Below are 24002 nucleotides of genomic sequence, written 5' to 3' on the forward strand. Positions count from 1 at the left end.
CAATAAGTCATTACAACATGGGAGAGACCATGGCAACAGAGAAGCAGCTCAAAGTATGAAATGGACGCACCAGATAAAAACCCTTCAGTGAGGGAGGATAGGCTGAATCAGCACCGAGCAAACTCGTGAGGCATGTTTGTCTTTATGTATTTACACTCCAGCTTTAATCACAACTGAAAGTGAACATTACTTTGGATAACAAAATGTAGACACTGCAGTTGTATTATGTTATTACTGTTGATTACTTGTTATAGTTGTTTTTTAGGATGTTAAATATTTTATTGGCCTTTTGTTGCATTTATTACAGAATATTAAAGCAATTGATTCAAATCCACGTTGAGCTAAACGACAGTCAGGCTCTTCTAAAAACCAACTTGCACAAAACACAAATTATACAAATGTTTTTTATGTTGTACTTACAGCGTGACATTGATTTTTTTCTATTCAAAAAACAAACCAGGGTGATATCAAACCTGGCTAACAAATAGGATTACAGCTCAAGGTCATGGATGTACAAAAACAACAACAACAAAAAACCCACGGATGTACATATGTTATCTAACTATGACATGGATAAGCATGCAAGGAATTATGAGTGTTCTTTTCCGGATCGATCGTTGCTAGTAAAAAATAACTTGAAGAGTAAACATGAGACATTTGCCAAACTTGGAAACGGAACAGATCCCACAACCCAACCAAGTAAAATGAAAACAAACATCAGGAGAACATTTCTTCAGGGGGAAGATGCATTATAAAGGATCTGTGTTGCAATAAAATCAGTTTGAAATGTCAACTATTGCAAAGTCAAAATATAATTTACCAATGAATCCAAAATAATAAAAAAACGCCTTTTCAAAGAACCTCTGGTCATGTACAATTGAAAGAACACCTGGTCCGTACCACTAACGCAGTAAATCTTTCCCTCAGTCACTAATCTAACCCTCTAAACCAGCTGTGCAGCTTCAGCTAACCATCGCTTAGTGAGAGACGCGACCAAAACAAGTCAAGTGTCGGCCATTGCAAGTTTGAGCAGTCTCCAGACAGTTTTGAAATGTAGCTTTGACACATTTTTCTACAAGCGTCCCACTCTAGACGGAAAGCTGATGCTGCATACTCCAAGTTTAGTGGGTGTAAGATAAGGGACAGACAGTTCAAATCTACTTCTATCCCTGTAGGATGTGATGAGCTCAGTCGCTGTCAGAGCTAGAGCTGGATTTATTCCTCTTGCTGTCGTTGCGCTCTCTGCCCTTCGTGCTATCTGGTCTCCGAGTGGCTGGGCTTCTCCCGTCTTTAGTTCTGGAGGTACTTTTCCCTTCTCTGCGTTTGGAATCTGGACTCTTCTGACGCTTCCTCTTCTCCTCTCTGTCACTGTCTGAGCTGCTGCTACGTCTCCTCCTCTGTCTGTCGGACTCTTTGTCCTTCCTATGAGACGACCGATCTTTGCTGGCGTCTCTTTTGTTATGACTCTTGCTTCTCGAGCGCCTGCCTCTGTGGGAGTCTCTGGGTTTATTTCTGTCTGGACTCCTTGTCCGATGTTCCTTATCTCTGGATGTTCCCCGTTTCCTGTTCTCCCTCTCGCTGTTGGGCCGTCTCTCCTGACTCTTGCTACGCTCTCGGCCCCGCTCTTTGCTCTTGTCTTGTTTTTCTTCTTTGTCCTTTGAGACAGCAGGTGTGCTCTTGTCCCTGTTTCTGCTACCGGATCTATGTTCATCTTTTGAACTGTGTCTTTCCTTGCTTTGTGACTTTGTCCTAATCTTCTCACCATTTTTACCTTTGGCATCCTCTTTAGGCTTTTTCTCAGAGTCATGACTCTTATTTCTATCTTTACTTTGATCGGACTCGGACTGCTTCTCTTTCTTATTTCGGTCTTTGCTCCTCGAGCGACCTTTTCTGTCCTCACTTTTGTCTTTGTGACTCTTCTCTCCGCTTTTCGACCTCTTACTCTTCTCTCTGCTTTTACTGCGGCTTTGAGATTTATCTTTTTTCTTTGTCTTGTGTTTGCTATGCTTTTCATCCTTTTCAGCATTGTCCTTTTCTTTGCTTTTAGATCTGTGCGAACGGCTTTTCTTCTCTTTTTTACCCTCAGCTGCACGTTCGTGCTTTGTGTCGGAGGTCCGTCTCTCTCTTCTCGGAGCTTTAGCAGCCTCTTCTTTGGCATCAACCATGTCGCCTCTGAAAACATACCAGAGGGAATGTGACCACCTGAAGAACATGACAACTGACCTCTGGTAACACCATGAAGCTACATGACATCCGTACAATAACGTTCTTGGCCAATACATTCATTTATCAGACACGTAACGTAAGGGTTCAGAGGACACTTCTATGATTAGCTTACATAGTGCATCTTGTTCAATTGCACTTGATTAGCTTTGAAAGTTTACGTGTCACAACCACCATTATCTTTACTATATTTCTGACTTGCACTTTAATATACTCGTGAATAATACAAAGTGAGGATTCTCTTACTTGTCTCCCTTTATCCAGCGCTCTCCGGGGACCGCCCTCATCCTCTGACGGTTCATCTCTTGACGCCAGTGTGGAGGAGTCTCACTGCGGCGGAAACCATCCCTGGACCTTGAGCGAGATGGAGTCCGATAGCGCTGTAGAAGGGAAATTACAAACCACTTACCTCTCTTCTAAACAGACAGAAACTGACTTAAACACAGATATAGAGCAGGATATTTGTGCGCATTGGCTGTGAAGAAATGAGACTAGCTAAAACTGACAGCACAATTAAATTATGGGATAAACAAGCTACTTAAAGGTAGGGTAGGTAAGAATGGAGAAACCAGCTCGAGTGCGCTAGAATTTGAAAGTACGCAGCCGAAGAAAATCTGCCCCTTCCTTCAGACTTCCTTACATAGCCCCTCCTCCAACACACACGAACATGACCAATGAGCACGAGATAGGTTTGTGCACAAGATGGACGCAGGCCATCCAGTTATTGTAGCCCGACCGGCTCAGATGATTGGTCGTGCTTTTTACAGCGCCACGGCTTCCACAGATGAAATGTTTTTATGTATTTATTGTCAAAGCATTTCATGTATTCATTGCTATCGGGATGTTAAGAGCATTCCATGGAATATAACAACAAGTGTATCTGAAGTGAATGACCTACCCCACCTTTAATGCCCACAGTGGAAACAGCGGTTTCAGAGTTATATTAACTGTAGCTATAAATGTGTTTTGTTCTCAGTCTTCGGAAGGGGGGAGCCAGTGGTCTAGCTCATCCCTTCTGCAAACTGAGGTCGATCTGGCACTGGAATAAGATTGGAAGACCATGATGGAGGAAGTCTAGTCACTTGGCAGTGCAGCCAATACAGACATTTTAGAAAACAGCATTAAAATATTTATGGATGGGGAAGTAAAAGTTTTTTGCATCACTGCGTTATTGAAGTTACGGTATTTTTTTCTCCATATTCGTTCGGCCACAGTAGCAAGAAACACAAGCTAAAAGCCACTCATGAATTGAACTGTGAAAAAGAGCAACACATGTTAGCTGAGCTCTTCCTATTGGTGCAGTGTACCTACCCGTGGACCCCTGCCTTTTATCTTCCTCCCGGATCTTGTCATCGCAAGTCTTCTGTTATAGGATGACTGAGAATTATATCTTATGCCAGCACTAGGAAGAGAAAAACAAGGCATTACATTTACCGACCAAGGCATTATGTTTGGATTGTGATCACAACGGTTGTTTGTGGGCAGACTCGCCTCTCTCTGGGTCTTTCATCTCTACTTGGCGGATCCTTGTCAGACTCGTCTTGTCTCTTCTGGACCGCCTGGGGACTCCTCCTCATGAGGAATCGGTTCTCTGGGATGGCTGGGATATCTTCAGGACGCACAGTGGAGGTAACCAGCTCTTCTTGTTCTTTCTCTTCAGCGCTCTCAGCCTCCGACCTAGGAAAGCATTGTGGCTCAGAATCAAGACACCAAGTACCGATCACACTTTAGACTGGGGAAAATGTGACAGTAAAAAAAAAGCTACCTTTTCTTTTCCTTCTTCTTCTGTTTCTTTTTTAGCTTTTTCACCTTCTTTTTCTTTTTCTTAGATTCCTTCTCAGACTCTTCTGTATCCGAGGAGGATTGTGACGAGCTCTCAGAGTCGCTGGAGCTGCTGCTGGAGCTGGAAGGCGCCATATCTTTCTTTTTTTCATCCTTCTTTGCTGCAATAATTAAAGAGTCTGTTAGAGGCACGGCTTTATACATTCTGAAACCTGTATGTGCTCGGACAACATTTGCAGGAAAATAATATTTAAAGTGTTGGAAACATATTTAAAAACCACTAAAAAAAGTTCCCCAAACAAACCTTTAGATTTAGGGACGAGCTCTCCACAGTTCATAACATTCACGTCAGCATACGGCCGGCTATTAGGATCTGTCTTCTGGTTCTCCATGGTTTGAACAACGTCTTGGCCAGAAATCACATGACCAAAAACCACATGGACACTGAGAAAACAATAGAGTGGTGGGGAGCTTTAGCAACATTGATCTTTGTAAAACAAAGTGCACAATGCATTGAAATCCAGCTGCACTCACCCATCCAGATGTGGAGAAGGTTTTGTTGTTCTGAAGAGTTAGAGCAGGCCAATCAAGAGAAAAAAGAGCACATATAATTATTATGAGAGAAAGAGGAAATAATGCATCAAATCTTTAATGTGTTGATAAAGTGCTCACATGAAAAACTGCGATCCATTTGTATCTTTGCCTCTATTGGCCATGGACAGCAGGTACTGCTTGTTGTGTTTAACAGCGAAGCTTTCATCTGGGGGAAAAGGAGAAGATTGTACTGCCATCTTGAAGCCAACGTCGGTTTGGTTAACAACTGACAGCTGACAGTGGCCTCTTTACCTTCAAAAAAGCCTCCGTAGATGGATTCTCCTCCTTTTCCATTTCCTATGATGTTAGAGAAAAGAGAAAACATGAGAAAGGGGGCTACAGCAGGAAAGAGATTTATGGTGGTATAAAACATTTGATGGCTGGTAGTCAGAGATTGGTTAGGTTGATGTGAAGTTTGTTGATGCATCATTATTGGATGCTGATATAGCTGATACGAATTGACAGCCTTGTGATGCTATTAACAGAGAAACTTGGAATAATTAACTATATCTTCACAGTCTTTAAATATGTTTGACTTAAATTACAAGTGTTAAAAACTAAATGCACACCCTTCTAACTTTATTAACGGACCTTCGCTGAAGTCTCCTCCTTGAATCATGAAGTCTTTTACGACTCGATGGAACAGGCATCCTTTGTAGTGCAGGGGTTTCATGGTTCCCTTTCCAAGGCCTTTTTCACCTGAATGGAACCACAGTCAATTATCAGTAATCAATATTTAACTCTGCTATGAAGTAAAAGGTTGGCATCTTCTTGTGGATAGATGTATTGTTTACCTGTGCAGAGGCATCGGAAGTTTTCACAAGTTTTGGGACAGATGTCTGAAAATAACTCAATCACAACTCTGCCAACTGTGAGAAAAACAACATTGTTAGTTTTGTTCACCATGTTAAGAAATGACCTAAAAGTAATCAATAGGTACATTTACCTAAAACTAATGCAGTATAATACATATTAAAAACAACATCATTACGAGATGTCCTCCAGAAACCCTTCTGTCCAATCCATTTCATATCAATGAAGGCAGACTTATATTAGGAAACAACTTTTAGTTTACCATTTTTCAGTTCAAACAAAAACATGACAGCATAACATTTTTGGACGCAACATTTATTGTAGTTTTATTATTTTATTATTTATTGTATTAAAATCTATTATTATGTAGCTGTTATTCAACAAACAGAGCGTTTATATTACTAAGTATTGGAAAATTCTTACCGAGCACATTACTAATGCCGACGTCAAGGAAGACCCGAGAGCGAGGAGTCTTGATCCCCATGATCACCTTTACTGATCAAACACCTGAAGAAGAGAAACACAGATAACATGAAGCTAACTGACAATCAGTGGTTAAATAAGTACATTTAGTTAAGTACAATTTTGAGGTTATGCACTTTATTTAGTACTTCCACTTTTGTCCTATACAGTACTGATAAAAGTCATAGTTTCCAGAATAGAAATATTACAAAGTAGAAAGGGAATTTCCATACAACTTAAGATAGTTGGACAATTAAAATGGCGGACAATTTCATGTGAACATTTGCCAAAGAATTGTGACATCTATAGTCCTAACCTCTGGACAAAATAATTCAATTATGAGGATTAATAATTAGACTGATACTGTAGTTATAAAATAAGAATTGTTCTCGGTCTTCGAAAGGGGGGAGCCAGTAATCTAGCACATCCCTTCTGCAAACTGAGGTCGATCTGGCACTGGAATGAGATTGGAAGACCATGATAGAGGAAACCCAGTCACTTGGCAGTGCGATTTAATGGGCCAGAGAAGGGGGGGGGGAGGGTGAGAGACAGCCGGCTCGGGATTCGAACTGGCTTACAAGGAAATGAAATGTGCACACGAGTCGCCAGCTCTAACCACTGAGCTATCAAGCAACACGAGCGACTTTAACATCAGTATATAGAGATCTTTAGTTACTGGTTACTTCGCACCCAGGTCTTGCATTATTAAAGTTTACAATTCCCAGCAGTATATTATGTAAAATAGCTTTACCAGTTACAACAATGAAGTGATGCACGCATATATGCAGCAATAATATATGATTATTATAAAGACTTCTGAATTAGGCTTTTCTGCATTTTCAGTACTTTCACTTCCGATTACTTGGGTATATATTGATGGCGATATGTTTTTTGTTATCTTACACAACATGCCTGTAGGACTTTTGAACCTGTAACGGAGTATTTTTACACTGTGCTTTTAGTACTATTACTTTTGTAAAAGATATAGTTCCACCAGTGTACTCACTTTTAGCTTATAATTGTCATTTAACAGTCAGTATTAGCTAAAAAAGAAAACTGCGTACCTATAAGGTCTGACCAGCTGAACTTGTAATACTAATAAGAACATTTGGTGCAAAGACAAACATTAGGTTTTTTCCTGAAGCATATAAAATAAACATAAACCTTACCGACACAGTTAACGCTGATTTGACTGCTCGAATATATAAAAAGAACGAGGCTAGCTATTTCTCGTTTGTTTCATAATCAGCTAGCTAACTAGCAACGCTATTGAAGCATCACTTCACCCGTGGATCCGCATTTAAAGAAACCCCTTTTCGTGTTTATCAATCAAACATGTTCACACATTCACCAATCTGGACTCTATCGTTATAGTTTCAAACACCGTCAGCCTAACGGTAGGCCTAGTGTTAGCATTAGCAACTTTACCTAGCATCCACCAGACAACATGTTACTGGGATTCCTATTACATTTCGACATATTAACTGCACACATGTCGCTAAGACATGATCAATGCAAACACACATCACCTGGAAACACAAGGATATCACTCCATACAGCGAACAGCTTTCACAGACGACGACAATTAAGTTTCATTCAGTGTTGGACTAACTGTTTTCTAAAGATGGCGCGGCTGGGACGTCAATGTATTTCAAGAAGCGTGCGCCAGTCAACGCAGACGGTCACGTATCTGAGAAACAGGGGGCAATAAATGCCCTGCAACTCGTCTGTCAGGTACATGTTTCTGACAGGCTGCTTATCCACATCGCTCATGTTGGTCATTTCCACACAGCAAGCAAGGAGTGGAATAACACCAAACTATTTGATCTTTCATAAAAAAAATATACAAAACACCCCTTCCGTCTCCCTTTAAATGCATGGCGTTAAAAGTTAGCCACCCTTTCCAGGGAAAATTGGGAATGTAACGTTGAAATATTTTTAAACGTTACACAATTTTTGTATTTGTATGTAAGTGATACAGACATAAAGCACTTTTAAGCAATATTTTAACGCTGGAAAACCACCTTAGCCTAGCCTAGACAACTGGTTGCCTTGTACAAGGGCGATTTTGAGCTCACCAGTATGCGTGAGCGGCTGCCTGAAAGGTATGACCCAGGGTATTACAATCCCTTTGTCCCTTATGTCACTGGCTACGGAAGTGAAACATTATAGCATCCATGCTGGCTAATATTGACTTTGAATAAGAGGTTTTAATGTCATATTCTATTTGTGTTAGATATGTAATGTTTGGATATCTGCAATTTGTAGAAATATAGCAAATAATTCAGGTAACACGTGTATTTTGGCTTTGTAACTAATGTTAGGACATATTTTCTTTATCCACGTGAATATCGCGTTAACTTAGCAACGGGTAGCTCACTGCAGTGTTGCCGTTCACTGAAGGAAAGTCATACAAATCTGTGAATGGGGCTGTCTACGAGATGAAACGCTCTGAACCTTAGGTCAGCATGTCACACTGAACTTACTTAACTGTCATGCACGTGTTTTTGCATTTGTTTTATACAATCAAAACAATTTAAGATATTTTGATGTGTATATTTTATGTGTTTGTTTTGTATTCAGTGTCCACAGGTCCCTGGTAGAGCACCCACCATATGCCTCCTCCAGACTATAGTTTTGTTGTTGTGATATCAACTGGCTAAGCCTGGCTGTTGGTTTGACATTCAGATGCACAGTGTGGACTGGGTTTGTTTAATGAAGGTCCCAGTGCATACTTAATTTGAGCCCGCTTCAGTGTGATGTTTAGGCTCAGGTGTGGTAGTTCCTTCCTTCGGAGGCTCCTTCATGGAGGGAGGACAGTTAACCGAGACCAGGTTATGCAGCAGCTGCAGGTATGCGCTGCTGAAGACCAGGTTTTGGATGTGGTGGGTAAAAACAAGGCCAAGCTTACAGTGAACCATGTCAGCACAGCTGTGGGGATGCTGTTGGAGTTTCAGAGAGAGAAGCCACAAATGCTCAGGACTCTTAAGGTCATCAGGTCCCATCCTCAATTCTTAACCCTCCGGGTTTTGGCAGAGAACAAAATTGCTCTGATGGATGATTTAACGTTGGTCGACACGCTTTACAGTTTCCTCAGGTACAAGAATATATACCCTAAATCATTTTAATTTATATGTTTTTGGATGTATTTTATAGACATAATAACAAACTGTTTTATTATTCATCTTTTAGGTTTAATGTGGATGGCCATGACTCTCTTGTTCAGCAGTTAGTTTCAGAAGCATGGCTGAGAATAGACAGGTATGTTTGCATTACATTCTTAGGTAACTATTATGGACATTGCAAATTGTAAATGTTATAAAAAGGTAAATAAGCATTTTGTTTTATACATTACCAAAATTGATATTGTCAAAATTGTTTGGTGAAGTGTATAATGGTTTTAAAACAAATGAATTGGAATTCACAGACTTCCAATGGAATCCCTATCCAAGTTTTCCATATGTCTCACTGATCTGCACCTTCAAAGCAGTCCGCTAATGGGCCACATCACCAGTATAGTGGATCAGAGTTTGTCGTCCATTGATGATGCCAGGTTGGTCAAGTAACAAATGTTTAATGGATTATAAGTACCTTTTTTATATATTACATTAACGCATTATCATGTTTTTCCAGGATCCTGACATCACTGATGGTCAGCATGTCGTCCCTGGTGTCTCCCCGGCTTCGAGATGCCCTTATTAACAGGGCAGAAGAACTCCTGGATAACATGGATCCAGCTAAATTTAACAACCCGCGGAGAATAGTGCAATTCATGCGAAACATAAAGCGCAGTTACCGGCCCCTGCTGGACAAGTGCAACAAGATTATCTTACTGAACATGTCCAGGCTGGATGCAGAAAACATCTGCATGATCATGGGGCTGTATCAGGGTCTGCAGTTCAACAGCTGTGACTTCAGTCTGGCTGTCAAACCAAGACTAACAGAACTCATTGATTCGAGCACGGATCCTCACTCCTTTACCAAACTGTTTGTCGCTCTGGCTCCGATGGCCAGTCAGGAGATCAGAGACGGGTGTGTGTCATTATTAGTGTAGGGATCAGTGAGTTTAATCTAACCATTTACTGCAGTTCTTCAGTCTAATGCTTCTCCAATGTGGTGTCATCTCTTCAGGTTGGAGAACACTGCCCTCCTGTTGGCGGATGAGCTCACTCCACATCAGGCTCTGGCTTTAGCTGAAGCTCTACAAGTAATTCAGAGCAGGAATATTAGCTTACTGAACAAGTGAGTTTATTATGTCTTATCTTAATAAGTGGAGCCAATCTTTTTGCCGATATCTACTTACTGCAGATACTTTAAATGGTAAAACGGATATTAGTACAGCAATGACAAGTCTTTTAGTTAAATGTTCATTCTTTACCTCAGAAACATGCCCATTTAGCTTTTCTCGTGCTTCTGATCGTATCTCAATTTTTCTCTGCAGAAGAAGTTGTCATCAAATTGTAGATATCTAAATTTCGAGGTACAAGGTCTCCATTACAGTTATACATAGTTTGCCTAAAGAGCTGTGACACATTTATTTCTAATTGTCTCATATTGTTCACAGGTATTTTGTCAAAAATCTTTATCATAATGTGGTTTATATCAATATTTAAAATGTAATTATTACACATTTCTTTTCCAGAATTGCATCAGTGATCCAGAGGAACCTCCATGTCTACAAGCCAGTGGAGGTCGCACGGTTCACCCAAGTGCTTTTCCATTTGAAATACCGGAACCCTGAACTCTTCGCTAAACTAAGACATATTTTGGTCGAGTAAGTGTTTCTTTCAGCTAAGAAGGACATGTCACTTTATTATTTGATTTAATTAAACTCAGCCTGCTTCCACTTTATTTTGCAGATTTATGGCGTGCAGCGTCGTCCCCTACGAGGTGACCATGTTGACCCGTGTTCTCTCCCTGTTGCCCTGCCAGCGCCTTGAGGAGGGCGTGATCTCCCGGGTAAAGGCAGTGGTGACCCAGTGCAAACTCAATGACCTCAACACCATGTCTGTTTCCGTTGCCAAGTGGTTGCATAATGAACCCTCCTACCGCCACAACACTCTGCTGCTTCTGCTGAAGACCCTGAACCACTGTGTGCGCGAGAGGCTGCAGAAGGCCGAGCGGCTGGAACCGCTGCTGGAAGAGCTCAAGTACACTTCAGGAGAGTGGTTTGAGGAAATGCTGCTGGATGAGACGATGGTCACATTGAAGAGGATGATGGACCAAATCCACTGGACCAATGTGCCGGCGTTGTGCCTCTTTCTAACCAAAATAGATCACATCTGCCCTCCCCTGTTGGACCGTATTGCCACTGTGGCCATTAAAGACATTGACAAGGTAGGTTCCTTTATGGACATCCCCCTATGTTTACTCTGGAATAGTTAAATATATTAGGAGTACTTTTATACTTTCCTGTATTTTTTTCAGATTCACTACCGGGAAATACATGCCATCCTTCTCCCGTTCAGTGTACTGAATTATGATACACCAGACGAGTTGTATGATGGCTTTATTCAGTGTGTGACTGCTCATATCAGTAAGTTGATTCATTTAGACTTTTTTATCCTTATTCTAAGCTTGCACTAACACCTTTCTTTCTGTCTGTAGGCTCCTTTGAACCACATATGCTAGTTCACCTGGGGTACACTTTGGCTGTGGCTGACTATTTTCCTGAGGAAATAGTCAGAGAAATCTTCAGTATAGAGTTTTTGGGAAAGCTGGACGCCGAACTCGAAAGTAAATCCCCTTTTAGCTTAAAAAAATAAATTCAACTTGAGATGCAAGCACTTCCCATTTCAGGAGTAATTGTTGTCCCTACTTCCTGCAGCTCTACCTGATACCGTCACCATGCGGACCAGACTGCGCCTCATGGAGCTGAACCGCGCCGTGTGTCTCGAGTGTCCTGAGTACCAGGTGCCGTGGTTTCATGAGAACTACTGCCAGCAGTTTCAAAAGCAAGGTATACAATGATGGAACCATTTTTTGGTTACGAAGCATGGAATTCAAATGCATCTACACTGTGAAAATGTTAATTATTTTCAGGGAAAGCCACTGCAAGTCCTATGCAGCAGCAAATCCACAAGATGCTGTGTGAGGTTCTCGGTGGCATTAACTGTGTCCGAGTAGCAGTTGTCACCCCATACTTTTACACTGTAGGTAAGTAATATTGGAGTATTTCCGTCGGATAAACAGTAATTTGATGATGTGTGTCACATGTTTCTACTCTCAAAAAGTCTGCAAATGTAAAAAAAACAGGTAGCCTCTATGCTTGCAAGTCATTTTATAAGTATTAGTGTTTTATTATTACTCATGATGAACAAAAGATTTAAGATAACTGTTAACGGCATGACTTTTCCATTTAATGACATTCCCCAAACTTGGCCCCAAAAAAGAGATGTATCTTTATGTTATATGACCATGTCTTTGTCTTTTCAGACTTTGAATGCGTTCTAGACAAGCACTTGCAGCCGCTGCCCTACAGCGGGCCCAGCACTCTGAAGGTCTCAGACAGAGGAAAGGTTCACTGGGGAACGAGCTCAGAGGATACCACCAGGGATGTGCTGACACCTGGAGCTCAGCGGTAGGGAATTATCGGAAATATAAAAGATGATAAAGTATACCACTCAGAAATGACATACAGTTGCAAGAAAAAGTATGTGAACCCTTTGGTACTACCTGGATTTCTGCATAAATTGGTCATAAAATGTGTTCTGATCTTCATCTAAGTCACAACAATAGACAAACACAGTCTGCTTAAGCTAAAACCACACAAACAATTATATGTTTTTATGTTTTTATTGAACACACCATGTAAACATTCACAGTGCAGGGTGTGAACCCTTGGATTTAATAACTGGTTGACCCTCCTTTGGCAGCAATAACCTCAACCAAACGTTTCCTATAGTTGCATATCAGACCTGCACAACGGTCAGGAGGAATTTTGGACCATTCCTCTTTACAAAACTGTTTCAGTTCAGCAATATTCTTGAGATGTCTGGTGTGAATCGCTCTCTTGAGGTCATGCCACAGCATCTCAATTGGGTTGAGGTCAGGACTCTGACTGGGCCACTCCAGAAGGCGTATTTTCTTCTGTTGAAGCCATTCTGTTGTTGATTTACTTCTGTGCTTTGGGTCGTTGTCCTGTTGCATCACCCATCTTCTGTTGAGCTTCAATTGGTGGACAGATGGCCTTAAGTTCTCCAGCAAAATGTCTTGATAAACTTGAGAATTCATTTTTCCGTCGATGATGGCAATCTGTCCAGGCCCTGAGGCAGCAAAGCAGCCCCAAACCATGATGCTCCCTCCACCATACTTCACAGTTGGGATGAGGTTTTGATGTTGGTGTGCTGTGCCTTTTTTTCTCCACACATAGCATTGTGTGTTCCTTCCAAACAACTCAACTTTGGTTTCATCTGTCCACAGAATATTTTGCCAGTAGTGCTGTGGAACATCCAGGTGCTCTTTTGCAAACTTCAAACGTGCAGCAATGTTTCTTCTGGACAGCAGTGGCTTCCTCCGTGGTGTCCTCCCATGAACTCCATTCTTGTTCAGTGTTTTACGTATCGTAGATTCGTCAACAGAGATGTTAGCATGTGCCAGAGATTTCTTTTTAAGTCTCTCGCTGACACTCTAGGATTCTTCTTCACCTCATTGAGCATTCTGCGCTGTGCTCTTGCAGTCATCTTTACAGGACGGCCACTCCTAGGGAGAGTAGCAACAGTGCTGAACTTTCTCCATTTATAGACAATTTGTCTTACCGTGGACTGATGAACATCAAGGCTTTTTAGAGATACTTTTGTAACCCTTTCCAGCTTTATGCAAGTCAACAATTCTTAATCGTAGGTCTTCTGAGAGCTCTTTTGTGCGAGGCATGGTTCACATCTGGCAATGCTTCTTAAGAATAGCAAATTCAAAACTGGTGTGTATTTTTTATAGGGCAGGGCAGCTTTAACCAACACCTCCAATCTCGTCTCATTGATTGGACTCCGGGTTGGCTGACTCCAGACTCCAATTAGCTCTTGAAGAAGTCTTTAGCCTAGGGGTTCACATCCTAGGGGTTCACACACCTTTTCCACCCTGCACTGTGAATGTTTACATGGTGTGTTCAATAAAAACATGAAAACATATAATTGTTTGTGTGGTATTAGTTTAAGCAGACTGTGTTTGTCTATTGTTGTGACTTAGATGAAGATCAGAACACATTTTATGACCAACTTATGCAGAAATCCAGGTAGTTCCAAAGGGTTCACATACTTTTCTTGCAACTGTATGTTTGACATCCTCCTTTCTCTTATCACTCAGAGTTGCTGTGAACTTCCTTGATTCCAAGTCCTTTTGCAAGAACTCTCACCATTTGAGAGGGGATGCTCTGATGAAAAAAAGACACCTTGAAATTCTGGGATACCTTGTGGTTCAGGTGAGAATACGTAATATAAGATTGCATGTGGAAGTGTGGTACATCTCTTACACTGAAAATGTGATATGTCAGTCACACTCAATAGTTGTTTGTGTTTTTAAACAGGTCCCTCACTTTGAATGGAACTCGATGGAGCTTTCGACTCCGAACGCATGGAAGGAATATCTAAAGAAGAACCTATTTGGAAAGCTTTCTTCCTAAAGGCCTTATTTATTGAACATTGAAAGTAATGTTAAACTCATTGAGTTTGGTTTTGAACGTCTTCAGACTTAACAGAGTTTGGAAATCACTACTGCTGTTATCATATATCAAGTGCTTCTTATTTTCAACTCTAACCTCATTAATGTGAAGCTAGATTGTATATTTTTTGGCTTTTGTATTAAAACAAGTACCGGTATTTTAAATATAAAGCATCACTATCTTTTTTTTGTGACTTTTCTCATACAACAACGATAAAAGTATTAAAACCTTCCACAATATTTATAAATGTGGATGTTGTCCATGTAAAAACAAACCAAAACAACATGTCAGACAGACACTGTGAGCCTGTGGAAGATACTTTAATACTGATCATGTACAGGCTCCATGTTGATGTAATGTTATAGAAGCATTTTCAGATCAACAGAAGAAAAACTCAATTTCTATGCAATCCTTTCCCAGTATACAACAATAACAATATGATTTATTTTAAGAAGAAGTATATTCTGAACAACTGATGTGTTTTAGTAGATCGGAATCAACAAAATCTGGTCCAAATCTAAAGAAATATGGCAATTAAAACTGCTCACACACAACAGGCAAACAGGAAATCTGATATGTTTAAATATTGAATTCACAATAAGCCAGTAAATGAAAGCATGTACATAATATTTTGCAGTGCCTTTTACAGTTTGGGCATTCTGGCTGCATTCAGGCGCATGGACACACAGGAGGCTCCAGCTGCGTAACGCATCTCTCTGATCATACCGCTCCACTCTTTCTTGTCCTCTTCATACCTGGTGAGGCAGAAACAAGATATCACTATACAGTAGGAGGATAGTTATCATTGTAGATGAAAGTGAACAAGATGACACCACATATTCTAACATTTAATGTAACAAAATCCACACATACTGCCAAATGTCGATGATTTCACTGGGTGCACACTCTTTGTTGTCATTCTCCACCATGGCGAAGCCTCCTACAGTGAACAGCTGCCCCCCGCAGCTCACCAGGTTCACTGAGCTCCTCTCCTGGGGCAGCTCTGTGAACGGGGACCACCTGCAACAAGGTGGACTCAGCTGTGTTAATATGATAGCGCTGTGTGGTCGTTTTTTTGTATTGTTCTTAAAAATCTCAGCATCATTTTCTGAGAGGAAATAATATTAGTTTATAGAATAAACTGACTTTTCCCCCTTTTTTCTTTTTTTAATCTGGATGCTTTCTCCTCTTTAGAATACTTTAAATTATGCACTCTGTAGATCAGAAAAAAAATCACTTGGTTTAACTGCCTAATTGTGATCAAATCTTACAAAAACATTTTATAAATGTTTGATAATGATTTATATGTTAATAGAAAATATGTACTAATGTATATGTAACTTGCATTTCTTTAAAACAAAATGTATGGGCTCCTATGACTCATTTGAACATGTTTAAGTCACATCTTTCAAAAACTTCAGGGTTGTATAACTAACTATTTAACTAAATAAATGTGATACCAGAAACATGACATGCACATCAATTGGATGGGCTTTTCAAAATTGAAATAATAAAAAGCACATACTTGTTGGTTCCAAAGTCATAAGCTTCACAAGAAGCTATGAGGCCGTCATCATTGACGCCTCCAGCGACAACGATCTTCCCTTTGTGGATCACTGCCCCAAACATGGCTCTGGGTGTCGTCATGGTAGCCACCTCCTTCCACTCTGACTTCTTGTGGTTGTATGCAAACATTTTATTTGTTGCTTTGCTTTAAGTAAGACAAAAATTCTGAATGTTAAAATCATAATTTGCCTCATTTAGGTTCATTTTTGCAATTGCATTACAGTGCAATCTCACTTGTCGTCTGTTTTTCCTCCGATACAATACACCAGCCCGTTCTCAGAGACCACACAGTGGCCGTGGATATTCAAAGGCAACTTTTTAGTTTCACTCCACTTCATTTTTCTAAAAAAGAGCAGATCAAAAGTAAATGCACATCAGAACTTTCAAAAAGACAAATGTACTGAGTGAGCTAATCCAAAATGGTTGGGACTTACTCAGTGTCATAGCACATAACAGTGTCATGAGACGCGTCAGACTGTAAATCTTTTCCTGCGACAGCAAAGAGGACATTTTCACACTCGCCCAGAGCAAACAGACACCTGGGGGAGGGCATGGGCGGGAGGGCCATCCATTCAGCGGCGAGACTGTCAAACTGAAAGGCACATTATGAGATATTCTGAAAAACCAAATGAGGCATAACTTTTGATGTGTACATCTGCCATGTCAATAACAGATTTATACCTTGTAGAAGTAGCACTGCAATGGCTTTTCTTTGTCCTCTTCATCTACAAACAGTCCTCCCAACACATACAGATTGTTCTTCTTTGACACAAGACTGACGTGGTTTCGGGGGATCTGCTCTGACATTGCAGCGAGTGAACATTCATTGTCCTGGGGGTCATAGGCCACGGCAGCGGTGTCATTGATCATCAGAACCATGTCTTTGGCATACATGCCAGTTCTGCGGCTATCGTTCAGGTAACCAGGCAACTTTGCCTCCTCTTCTTCCCCATCCTCTTCACTTTTCTTCTTCTCTGGCAGCTTCCCCGCAAAGGCTTCCTTTATAACTTTGATCTTTTTAACAATCTCAGGATCAGCCTTAAGTATTTCATCCTTCTCCACCTTCTCCTTGAAGTACTTCTCTGGGAGTAAACGGAAACGAACGCAATCAAAGGCCTCCTCCAAGGATTTCACACGATTCTCTTTGTCTTTCCTGATCCACCTCATGAGGGTCTCAAACACTACTTCCTCTTTTTCTACATTCAATGCATCTGCTCCAATAATGGCAAAGAGTTCAGGTGAAGAGAGCTCTAAGAAATCTGCTTCTTTGGCTATGGTCTCAAACCGGTCTGCAATGTGATTTCTGGATGCCAGTGCCAGTCTGGAGCTGTTCAGCATCAGTGCCAGCCTGTAGATGCCAAGGCAGTTTTTCTCTGACAGCTGCTTCTGGAGATAATTCACACAAACCGTGAACACCGAGGGGATCTGGAAGCGGTTCGCAGCCGCCAAAATACCTTGCACATTGTCGTCATTGATGTCAATGTCCGCTGAGTACATGTAATTTACAATCGCCTCCATGACATCGGGATCCAGGTTCTCCAGAACAACATCCATTTTATCAGTTTCCTTGTCATCTTCTGAGAAGTAAAGCTCCCGGAAATAAGGACTACAAGCTGACAGAATGAGCTGATGGCAGGGGATGCTTCTGTCCCCAACCTTTAGGATACAATCAATCAATTTATTCTCATTCAGAAGCTCTTTGAGTCCATCCTGCAGCAGAGTGCTCTGAAACAGACGGAGATCTTCCCTCATGCTTTGAGGATCCATTCTTTCAGGACAGGAAGTGGACAGAAGTGTTCACAACAGTCTATCCTAGCTGGTGAAGAGAGAGAACTATGGGCAGCCAGGTCTGAGGCCACTTCAATATAACCGTGCTCTCTCTAAATATAGCCAACCACCCAATACATGAAGAATTCAGATTGGCCCAATGGGAGGGCTCACCCAGCTGTCACAGGGTAAAAACAACTGTGGAGCCTTGTCACCCTAGTCATTTGTCACAACATTGTTGTATGGTCACGCAGAAATATCGTATGATATTTTCCCCGCTTCTTGTTTATCAAATATGGGGAAATATAGTTTAAAAAAAACACATACAAGTCCTGTGCGCAGATAATACATTTGAGAAAACTACTTTTATTCTGAATTATATAGTCCTACACATACTTAGAGGACTTTACCACACATTAAAACTTGACAATTGTATATACAGGTCAATTAAAGTTAAACACCAAAACTGACTATACTCTTGAAATAACCTAAATATTTTTAAATGTATTCTGTAATGTCTGCTTGATTATTCTCTAATTAACTTTTTCATTGGGTGTTTTTCTGTTTTAAATGTATTTTTCTCTTCAACTTTTCATTGTGTATTGGTTCTGGTTTAATTGTAATCTTGACATTGTTGAAAACGGGAGCCTGCCTCGAATAATTCCTCAAGGTTTAAATGAAGGTTCAGAGAGAGACAACGGCAGGACTATTTGTTCAAGCACTTAATGTGTGTTCACACTTGTGGGTATTTAATACAATCATATGTATTTTGGAGACGACTACATGTGAAGTGAGTCACACTTCCCTGATAGTAATGACTCCTTTGCTTCAGTGTGATTCAGTATTTGTGGGGGGAGTTACCTAACAAGAAGACAGGGTCAGTGAACAGCTGCTGCCACAGGAGGTGACTGTTTGTCCTCTTTACAGATTTGTAAAATACTTGAGCACCTTGTGCAGTTATGTATTTAGCCTGTGATCATTGTTTTCTTCCCACATGAAAATGTATTTTTGGTGTAATACAGTACAAACATACAATTATGTTATAAGAATGTTAAAAAAATACTCTCCAATATCTATTTAAATACATTTATTAACTTTAAACAACACAAACTCAATTATATTTAATAATCTAGTTATATAAATATCCCACATTTGAATTTGGTATTCTCTTCTTATCAAAAAGTATCTATGCACAAACTGTACAACTTTAAACCTCACCTACAAATAAATGTTTCTTATTATTTCAGCCCATGACTTCCCACAGTCCTTGAAGTGTGAAACCATCCTTCAACTTTTCAACGGCGAGGCCCAAATCCTCGGAGAAAACTGGCTCACGGTCTTGTTGCTTTAAAACAAATGAAAAGAGTTAGGACATAACATACTTTGGATTTACATTATTTAAAAAATATAGCTTAAGATATAAATAGGTATGAGACTTTACCTTATTTCCATCAGCAAAGTAAGCCTGTGGGCAAGAATCACACACAATTCCCACATTTATTAAAAAAGAAATGGGACATGTTGTCTGTGATGATAGGTTATTGTTGTCTGATGAGCATGGCTCTGTACAAACATGAGCACTAGGCAACATGAAATCATGTTTGTTCTTTATACTGAAGGGCATTAGCTTGCAGCTATTCTGAGAGTTTGAAAACTAAACCATCAACTCCCAGAGGAAAGATGAGTGTAACTCACGGTAAAAGCATCAGTCTGATCATCGGGCTCAATCTCCACGTCATCAGGAGGCTGCTCCACAGTGAGCTCCTCCAACGGCTGGGGCTGAAACCATTGTTAGGACAAACAGCGCTATGACAACAAGATCAACTGAACCGGTGAAAAGCCAGCTACAATGTAGTATTCAAAACAATTAGGGGAATACAGACGCAAAAGATTAGCTGTGAACATTCAGTACAACAACAGTATTTAAAAATAGACTTACAGGTTCCACAGTTTAGCTTAGACTGAAATGTTTGAATGTTATACTGTAGAGGTGCTCAGGGTCATTGATACTAATATCGAGTGCAGATTTGTACCTTTTCTTCCATTTCAAAGTCCACTCCGAATATGGGGTTGGCAGAATACACCTTATGCAATGAGTTGATTTCCTTCAGTGCGTCTTGAAGCTTATCCACTGGATCAATCTTGAACCCGAGCACATAGCCACCACTCTAAAAAACGATAGAGTATTTTCTCACAAACTTATATCAAAGGTATATGTAAAAAAGTAATGCGAATGTGACTCAAACTGAAGAATATTTACCTGACGTGAACTCTCTATCACCAAAGCCAAGCCAAACTTTGAGTCTCTTATTCTGATAGACCACTTGAGGGGAGAAAATATGAGATATACAATATCAAACTGAAAGAATAACAATGCATGACTTTATAACAAAAAAACTACAAGTGCAACTACCTGCATTAAATAATACCTAAAGGTGGCTCATACTGTAATTGTTCAGTATACTGTAATTAAGTTGGACAAAAAAAGGGTGAAATCACATTTATACTTCTTTGTATTAGAATCGATAAGGCATTTTCAATACAGTATCAAACTGTAATTTACCGGTCAGCTAGATATGAAGAGTTATTGTAATGTTTCACACTTACAATCTGAAGGTAAGGAATGCTGACATTGAAGCTCTCGTTCATATTGGCGTGCCACACGATCCGAACGTTGGTGATAAAGAAGGTTCCAAGGTTACCCTAAAAAAAAGAAAATGGACTCAGTTATTCATATTGTAAACTAATGACCTCCAGTCATCACATCACACTTAAAGTATTTCCTTCAGTTATTAGATGTTGACTCCTTACAATGTATTTAAACAAAAGAACACTTCATAGAACTGTACTGCTCATTCAAATCGTGTGTTAATATTGACAATAGACAATACACACACCAAATACATTTGGGTTATGCAATTTAACATTTGATTTCGTCCTGTTAGTATAGTGCTTGTTAAGTGTTAGACTTAACGTGTGTGTTTTCAGAGAAAATCTATGAAAGCAAGCTATCAAATGCAAAATTGAAGAAAATCCAAGAAATATTTAAGGCACTCGCACCTGATCACTGGATAAATTCCAAACTCCATTAATTTTATCATACACTTGTTCCCGGGGCAAGAGCCTGAGCTGCTTATTTTGAATGAGAGCGGCTCGCAACTTCAGGTCCCTGAACATTTTGGACGTCTCATAGGCCCTGTGACAAAAAGACCAACAAAAGTATTCAGTAAGAAGTACATTTAATGAGAATTAAACATTACTTCTGAGTTGTTTTACCTGTGGACAGCAATAACAGAAGTAAAGAGGCGTGGGCTTCCTGGAACAACATTGGTGAAAATGAACTCAAATCTCGTATTGTTGGACTTTGTCAAGATGTAGAGTGCTTCAGTCTGGCCTCTCAATTTCTGAAAGAAATAGCATTCAATTAATAAAGTAACATGTTTATCTATCATTATCTCATTTGTTCTTCTTTTAATGACAGTGTGAGGATATAATTAATTATAATTAAAAGGTATAAAACCAAAGTTAAACTCACCGAGTTAGCTGTTCTTGTTGTGATGTTAATGATGGAGTTGTAACCCACAGCTGAAAAAGATCTAGGTTGTTATTGTCTATATGATTAAGGCATGTTTATCTCACCAAATAGTAAAAGCACATTTTCTGTTTTGACTTTTCTATAATCGGTGGCAATAATCATCCACAAGATCTTTAGTTTAAGTTAATATACTTTTAATATAATTAACAAATGTTGTGCATTGCCTTGTTTTTTTATGCTGCTGTAACAATTTTTCTTCCAATTTGGGATTAACCAAGCATTTCTTATTTTATTAATACCATGACTGTCCATCAGATGGCAGACATGTTCAGCTGATAGTAAAGAGAGAGTTAAATAATAAATACACCTAGGATAGACATGAGGTACTCACACAAATTGACTCTTGGCAGGGCCAGAGAATGCCAAATGATTCTCAGATTAGTTACCAACAGTCGTCCTGCAAAATAAAAAGGGACATCATACATGAAGTGACCAGCAGACATGAGATGGACCCGTTTTAAACTCCAGGATAGCTAACTACCTCGATCTCCGTTGTTTCCTTTTGTGTCTTCTATGGAGTCCAGACAGTCTATAAGTACTTCTCCTGGACGAGTTTTCATCTGCCTGTGAACAACATGGATGGAAAGATTGTTCCGTGATTTGGCGTTGTGGTTTTCTTTCTTTAGCTAAACGCAGGCTATCACAGTTTGGTAATTTAAGCATTTTGACGACGTTAAACTACGACATACTGTTACATTTGCAATATATGTTATATACCCTACGTTTCCCCCACAACATAACATAAAGTGACTTGTGATTGTTGTAACTAACTTTATCTGACATTACCTGAGGTTAGCCAATTACTGAGCTAACAGGTTAGCTACTGTGTGCAATGGTGAAATACATTTAATCCCCCAAGTATTTCCGTGAAATGACTTACTGTGCTGTTATGTCGAATCTAACGTCTCTGTCTTCCCAGAGAGCATCTAAAACCGACGCCATATCTGCCGGTAATAGCACCTCAGTTTACTTTAAGTACGTTTTCTAGCTAATATACTACCGTTGTTTTGCTAGCTAGATGTTAGCCTTGCTAATCTGGACAAGCCTCTCTAGTGTAATCACCGTGGCAACAGACGGCAAGGAAAGAGGACCAAACTGTGGACCTGTTCACAATCTCACTGGTAATTACTTTATGCAAAACCATGTCGTTTATTTTGTTACCTTTGCCAGTGAGAACTATAATCTGAATAGTATTTTGTATATTTTCAGTCACTTACACAATGTCTGTTTACTCATTACCTCACAATGCAATGCAATGTTAACTCTTAAACACTAATTCAGTGAAGCTCATTCTCACTCAGTCTACTATATTTTTCAACAATAACAATGATATTAGGAGATACCGTTGTTACTGTAAATGATAATGTTGATAGGTGGTCAAGTAGACAGGAAACGTTCTTATGATTTAATTTATGAATCAGAGAGATAAATTGGTATGTGATGATTCAGCAAACCCAACATCTACTTGGAAGGACAAGCCTGGCTATTTACATTCAAGAAAAGACTATTATATCAGGCTCCTCATTTACAGTCTATGATCCGCATCCTACTCACATTGTTAAGTGAAATGATTCTTCTGCCTTTTACAGAGCATAAAGCGGTTCTTTTGTTTTTTTGTAATTCACTCTTACTTTATGTTTTTTAAACTATTCTAGGTTTCAAAGATGTGGAGATTCTAATGGAAGACTAAGAGAGAATGTGTTAACAACATGTTCGACAGGTATTTATATTTAGACAGGTGCAGTTTTAATTTAGGAAGGCATCTAGTACCATTTCACGTGAAGCATTGAGGTTTATTTGTGTTCCTTATGCAGTCCTTTCCACTATACTTTATGAATATCTGGACTCTGGTTCACCCATATTTGTTTCTATTTTGTGTACCAAGTTTTTCCAGATGCAGCCAACAATTGGATTATTTTAGAAAAGCTGTAAAAAAAAAATGCTTATCTAAATTTTATCCACTTTTTCGAACTCAAAAAAAGCATTAGCCCTCTCTGCTGTTTAAAAATGAAACGACAGCTCTGAGGCAGTCTTTAACCCCATCAGCAGGTCCCAACAACCAGTTAAAAGCAGTTGAAATACTAGTTATATAGCCTATTGATAAATGAAAAACTATACACTTTGAACTTAATTTAGTTTATTTTTAATCCAATTACCACATACACATCCCGCATAGTGTTCTGCACATTTTTATAAAAAATCCTGGACATCGGAAATAATGATTATCTTTTTTTGCATCCTGGGTTGCAGAGCAATACCACAGTGTAACCAGTGTTCAGATGATTAATCAAGCACGGAATTTATTAAAAATGTTTTACCAATGTGATTTAAATAGTGTTGGAAGGCTCATTTTCTGACCAGCACACATTTTTGTTCTGTTCCCATGAGTTGTGCTTTACAGAGGGGGCATTCCCCGCTGCCTTCAAGCCCCCTCCAGCAGTCCAGCGGGGCTAGACAAACAAGACCCGGGGTCCAGTCAATTTGTCTGGACAAATTTGGGGATTTGGGGCCTCGGCAAGCTATGCAGGGACGAGTGCTAATTGT

General features: G+C 39.8%; 4 protein-coding genes across 5 annotated transcripts; 1 reads left to right on the plus strand and 3 right to left on the minus strand.

The window, feature by feature from the left end:
- Positions 1-390: 390 nt before the first annotated feature.
- ppig (peptidylprolyl isomerase G (cyclophilin G)) lies at positions 391-7542 on the minus strand. 2 transcript variants are annotated; one of them, XM_010774475.1, is made up of 13 exons: positions 7404-7542; positions 5836-5919; positions 5394-5468; positions 5191-5298; positions 4852-4896; positions 4678-4765; positions 4540-4569; positions 4310-4449; positions 3989-4166; positions 3715-3900; positions 3535-3625; positions 2470-2603; positions 391-2172 (listed from the first exon to the last, which is right to left on the minus strand). In XM_010774475.1, the coding sequence occupies exons 2-13, from the start codon at positions 5894-5896 to the stop codon at positions 1188-1190; spliced, it is 2121 nt and encodes a 706-aa protein (XP_010772777.1). In that variant the 5' UTR covers positions 5897-5919; positions 7404-7542; the 3' UTR covers positions 391-1187. The 2 variants fall into 2 exon arrangements, with proteins under 2 accessions (XP_010772777.1, XP_010772778.1); XM_010774476.1 differs by having other exon boundaries at positions 5836-5915; positions 7401-7527.
- A 491-nt stretch (positions 7543-8033) lies between these two features.
- fastkd1 (FAST kinase domains 1) lies at positions 8034-14701 on the plus strand. The gene is made up of 15 exons (XM_010774477.1): positions 8034-8336; positions 8458-8971; positions 9067-9135; positions 9302-9427; positions 9508-9906; positions 10006-10116; positions 10517-10648; positions 10734-11211; positions 11302-11410; positions 11482-11610; positions 11702-11833; positions 11917-12030; positions 12310-12454; positions 14176-14290; positions 14396-14701. Exons 2-15 carry the CDS (start codon positions 8634-8636, stop codon positions 14489-14491), a joined length of 2493 nt encoding a protein of 830 aa, XP_010772779.1. The 5' UTR covers positions 8034-8336; positions 8458-8633; the 3' UTR covers positions 14492-14701.
- A 133-nt stretch (positions 14702-14834) lies between these two features.
- On the minus strand, positions 14835-17944 carry klhl41a (kelch-like family member 41a). Its single transcript, XM_010774479.1, has 6 exons — positions 16778-17944; positions 16531-16688; positions 16331-16438; positions 16056-16241; positions 15404-15550; positions 14835-15285 (listed from the first exon to the last, which is right to left on the minus strand). Exons 1-6 carry the CDS (start codon positions 17861-17863, stop codon positions 15174-15176), a joined length of 1797 nt encoding a protein of 598 aa, XP_010772781.1. The 5' UTR covers positions 17864-17944; the 3' UTR covers positions 14835-15173.
- A 989-nt stretch (positions 17945-18933) lies between these two features.
- On the minus strand, positions 18934-22548 carry bbs5 (Bardet-Biedl syndrome 5). The gene is made up of 12 exons (XM_010774480.1): positions 22339-22548; positions 21940-22022; positions 21790-21855; positions 21399-21448; positions 21140-21267; positions 20924-21059; positions 20471-20566; positions 20124-20186; positions 19897-20031; positions 19559-19642; positions 19305-19328; positions 18934-19208 (listed from the first exon to the last, which is right to left on the minus strand). The coding sequence occupies exons 1-12, from the start codon at positions 22398-22400 to the stop codon at positions 19107-19109; spliced, it is 1029 nt and encodes a 342-aa protein (XP_010772782.1). The 5' UTR covers positions 22401-22548; the 3' UTR covers positions 18934-19106.
- Between the last annotated feature and the right edge of the window lie 1454 nt (positions 22549-24002).

The sequence above is a fragment of the Notothenia coriiceps genome, unplaced genomic scaffold (assembly GCF_000735185.1).
Source record: "Notothenia coriiceps isolate Sejong01 unplaced genomic scaffold, NC01 NC01_scaffold00014021, whole genome shotgun sequence".
In the NCBI taxonomy this organism is placed as follows: Eukaryota; Metazoa; Chordata; class Actinopteri; order Perciformes; family Nototheniidae; genus Notothenia; species Notothenia coriiceps.

What these genes read in the sequence shown, in the direction of transcription:
- klhl41a (XM_010774479.1), bottom strand. Translation starts at nt 17,863, where the DNA reads ATGGATCCTCAAAGCATGAGGGAAGATCTCCGTCTGTTTCAGAGCACT. An exon ending in GTTATGTGCTATGACACTGA is followed by an intron (nt 16,439 to 16,530) that starts GTAAGTCCCAAC and finishes GCTCTTTTTTAG; the next exon opens with AAAAATGAAGTGGAGTGAAA. An exon ending in TATGACTTTGGAACCAACAA is followed by an intron (nt 15,551 to 16,055) that starts GTATGTGCTTTT and finishes ACCTTGTTGCAG; the next exon opens with GTGGTCCCCGTTCACAGAGC.
- ppig (XM_010774475.1), bottom strand. Translation starts at nt 5,896, where the DNA reads ATGGGGATCAAGACTCCTCGCTCTCGGGTCTTCCTTGACGTCGGCATT. An exon ending in AGGAGGAGACTTCAGCGAAG is followed by an intron (nt 4,897 to 5,190) that starts GTCCGTTAATAA and finishes CTAACATCATAG; the next exon opens with GAAATGGAAAAGGAGGAGAA. An exon ending in CTACGGAGGCTTTTTTGAAG is followed by an intron (nt 4,766 to 4,851) that starts GTAAAGAGGCCA and finishes CTTTTCCCCCAG; the next exon opens with ATGAAAGCTTCGCTGTTAAA.
- fastkd1 (XM_010774477.1), top strand. Translation starts at nt 8,634, where the DNA reads ATGTTTAGGCTCAGGTGTGGTAGTTCCTTCCTTCGGAGGCTCCTTCAT. An exon ending in AGTCAGGAGATCAGAGACGG is followed by an intron (nt 9,907 to 10,005) that starts GTGTGTGTCATT and finishes TCATCTCTTCAG; the next exon opens with GTTGGAGAACACTGCCCTCC. An exon ending in CCAGCAGTTTCAAAAGCAAG is followed by an intron (nt 11,834 to 11,916) that starts GTATACAATGAT and finishes AATTATTTTCAG; the next exon opens with GGAAAGCCACTGCAAGTCCT.
- bbs5 (XM_010774480.1), bottom strand. Translation starts at nt 22,400, where the DNA reads ATGGCGTCGGTTTTAGATGCTCTCTGGGAAGACAGAGACGTTAGATTC. An exon ending in TCTGTTATTGCTGTCCACAG is followed by an intron (nt 21,060 to 21,139) that starts GTAAAACAACTC and finishes TTTTTGTCACAG; the next exon opens with GGCCTATGAGACGTCCAAAA. An exon ending in ATCAGACTGATGCTTTTACC is followed by an intron (nt 19,329 to 19,558) that starts GTGAGTTACACT and finishes TCTTGCCCACAG; the next exon opens with GCTTACTTTGCTGATGGAAA.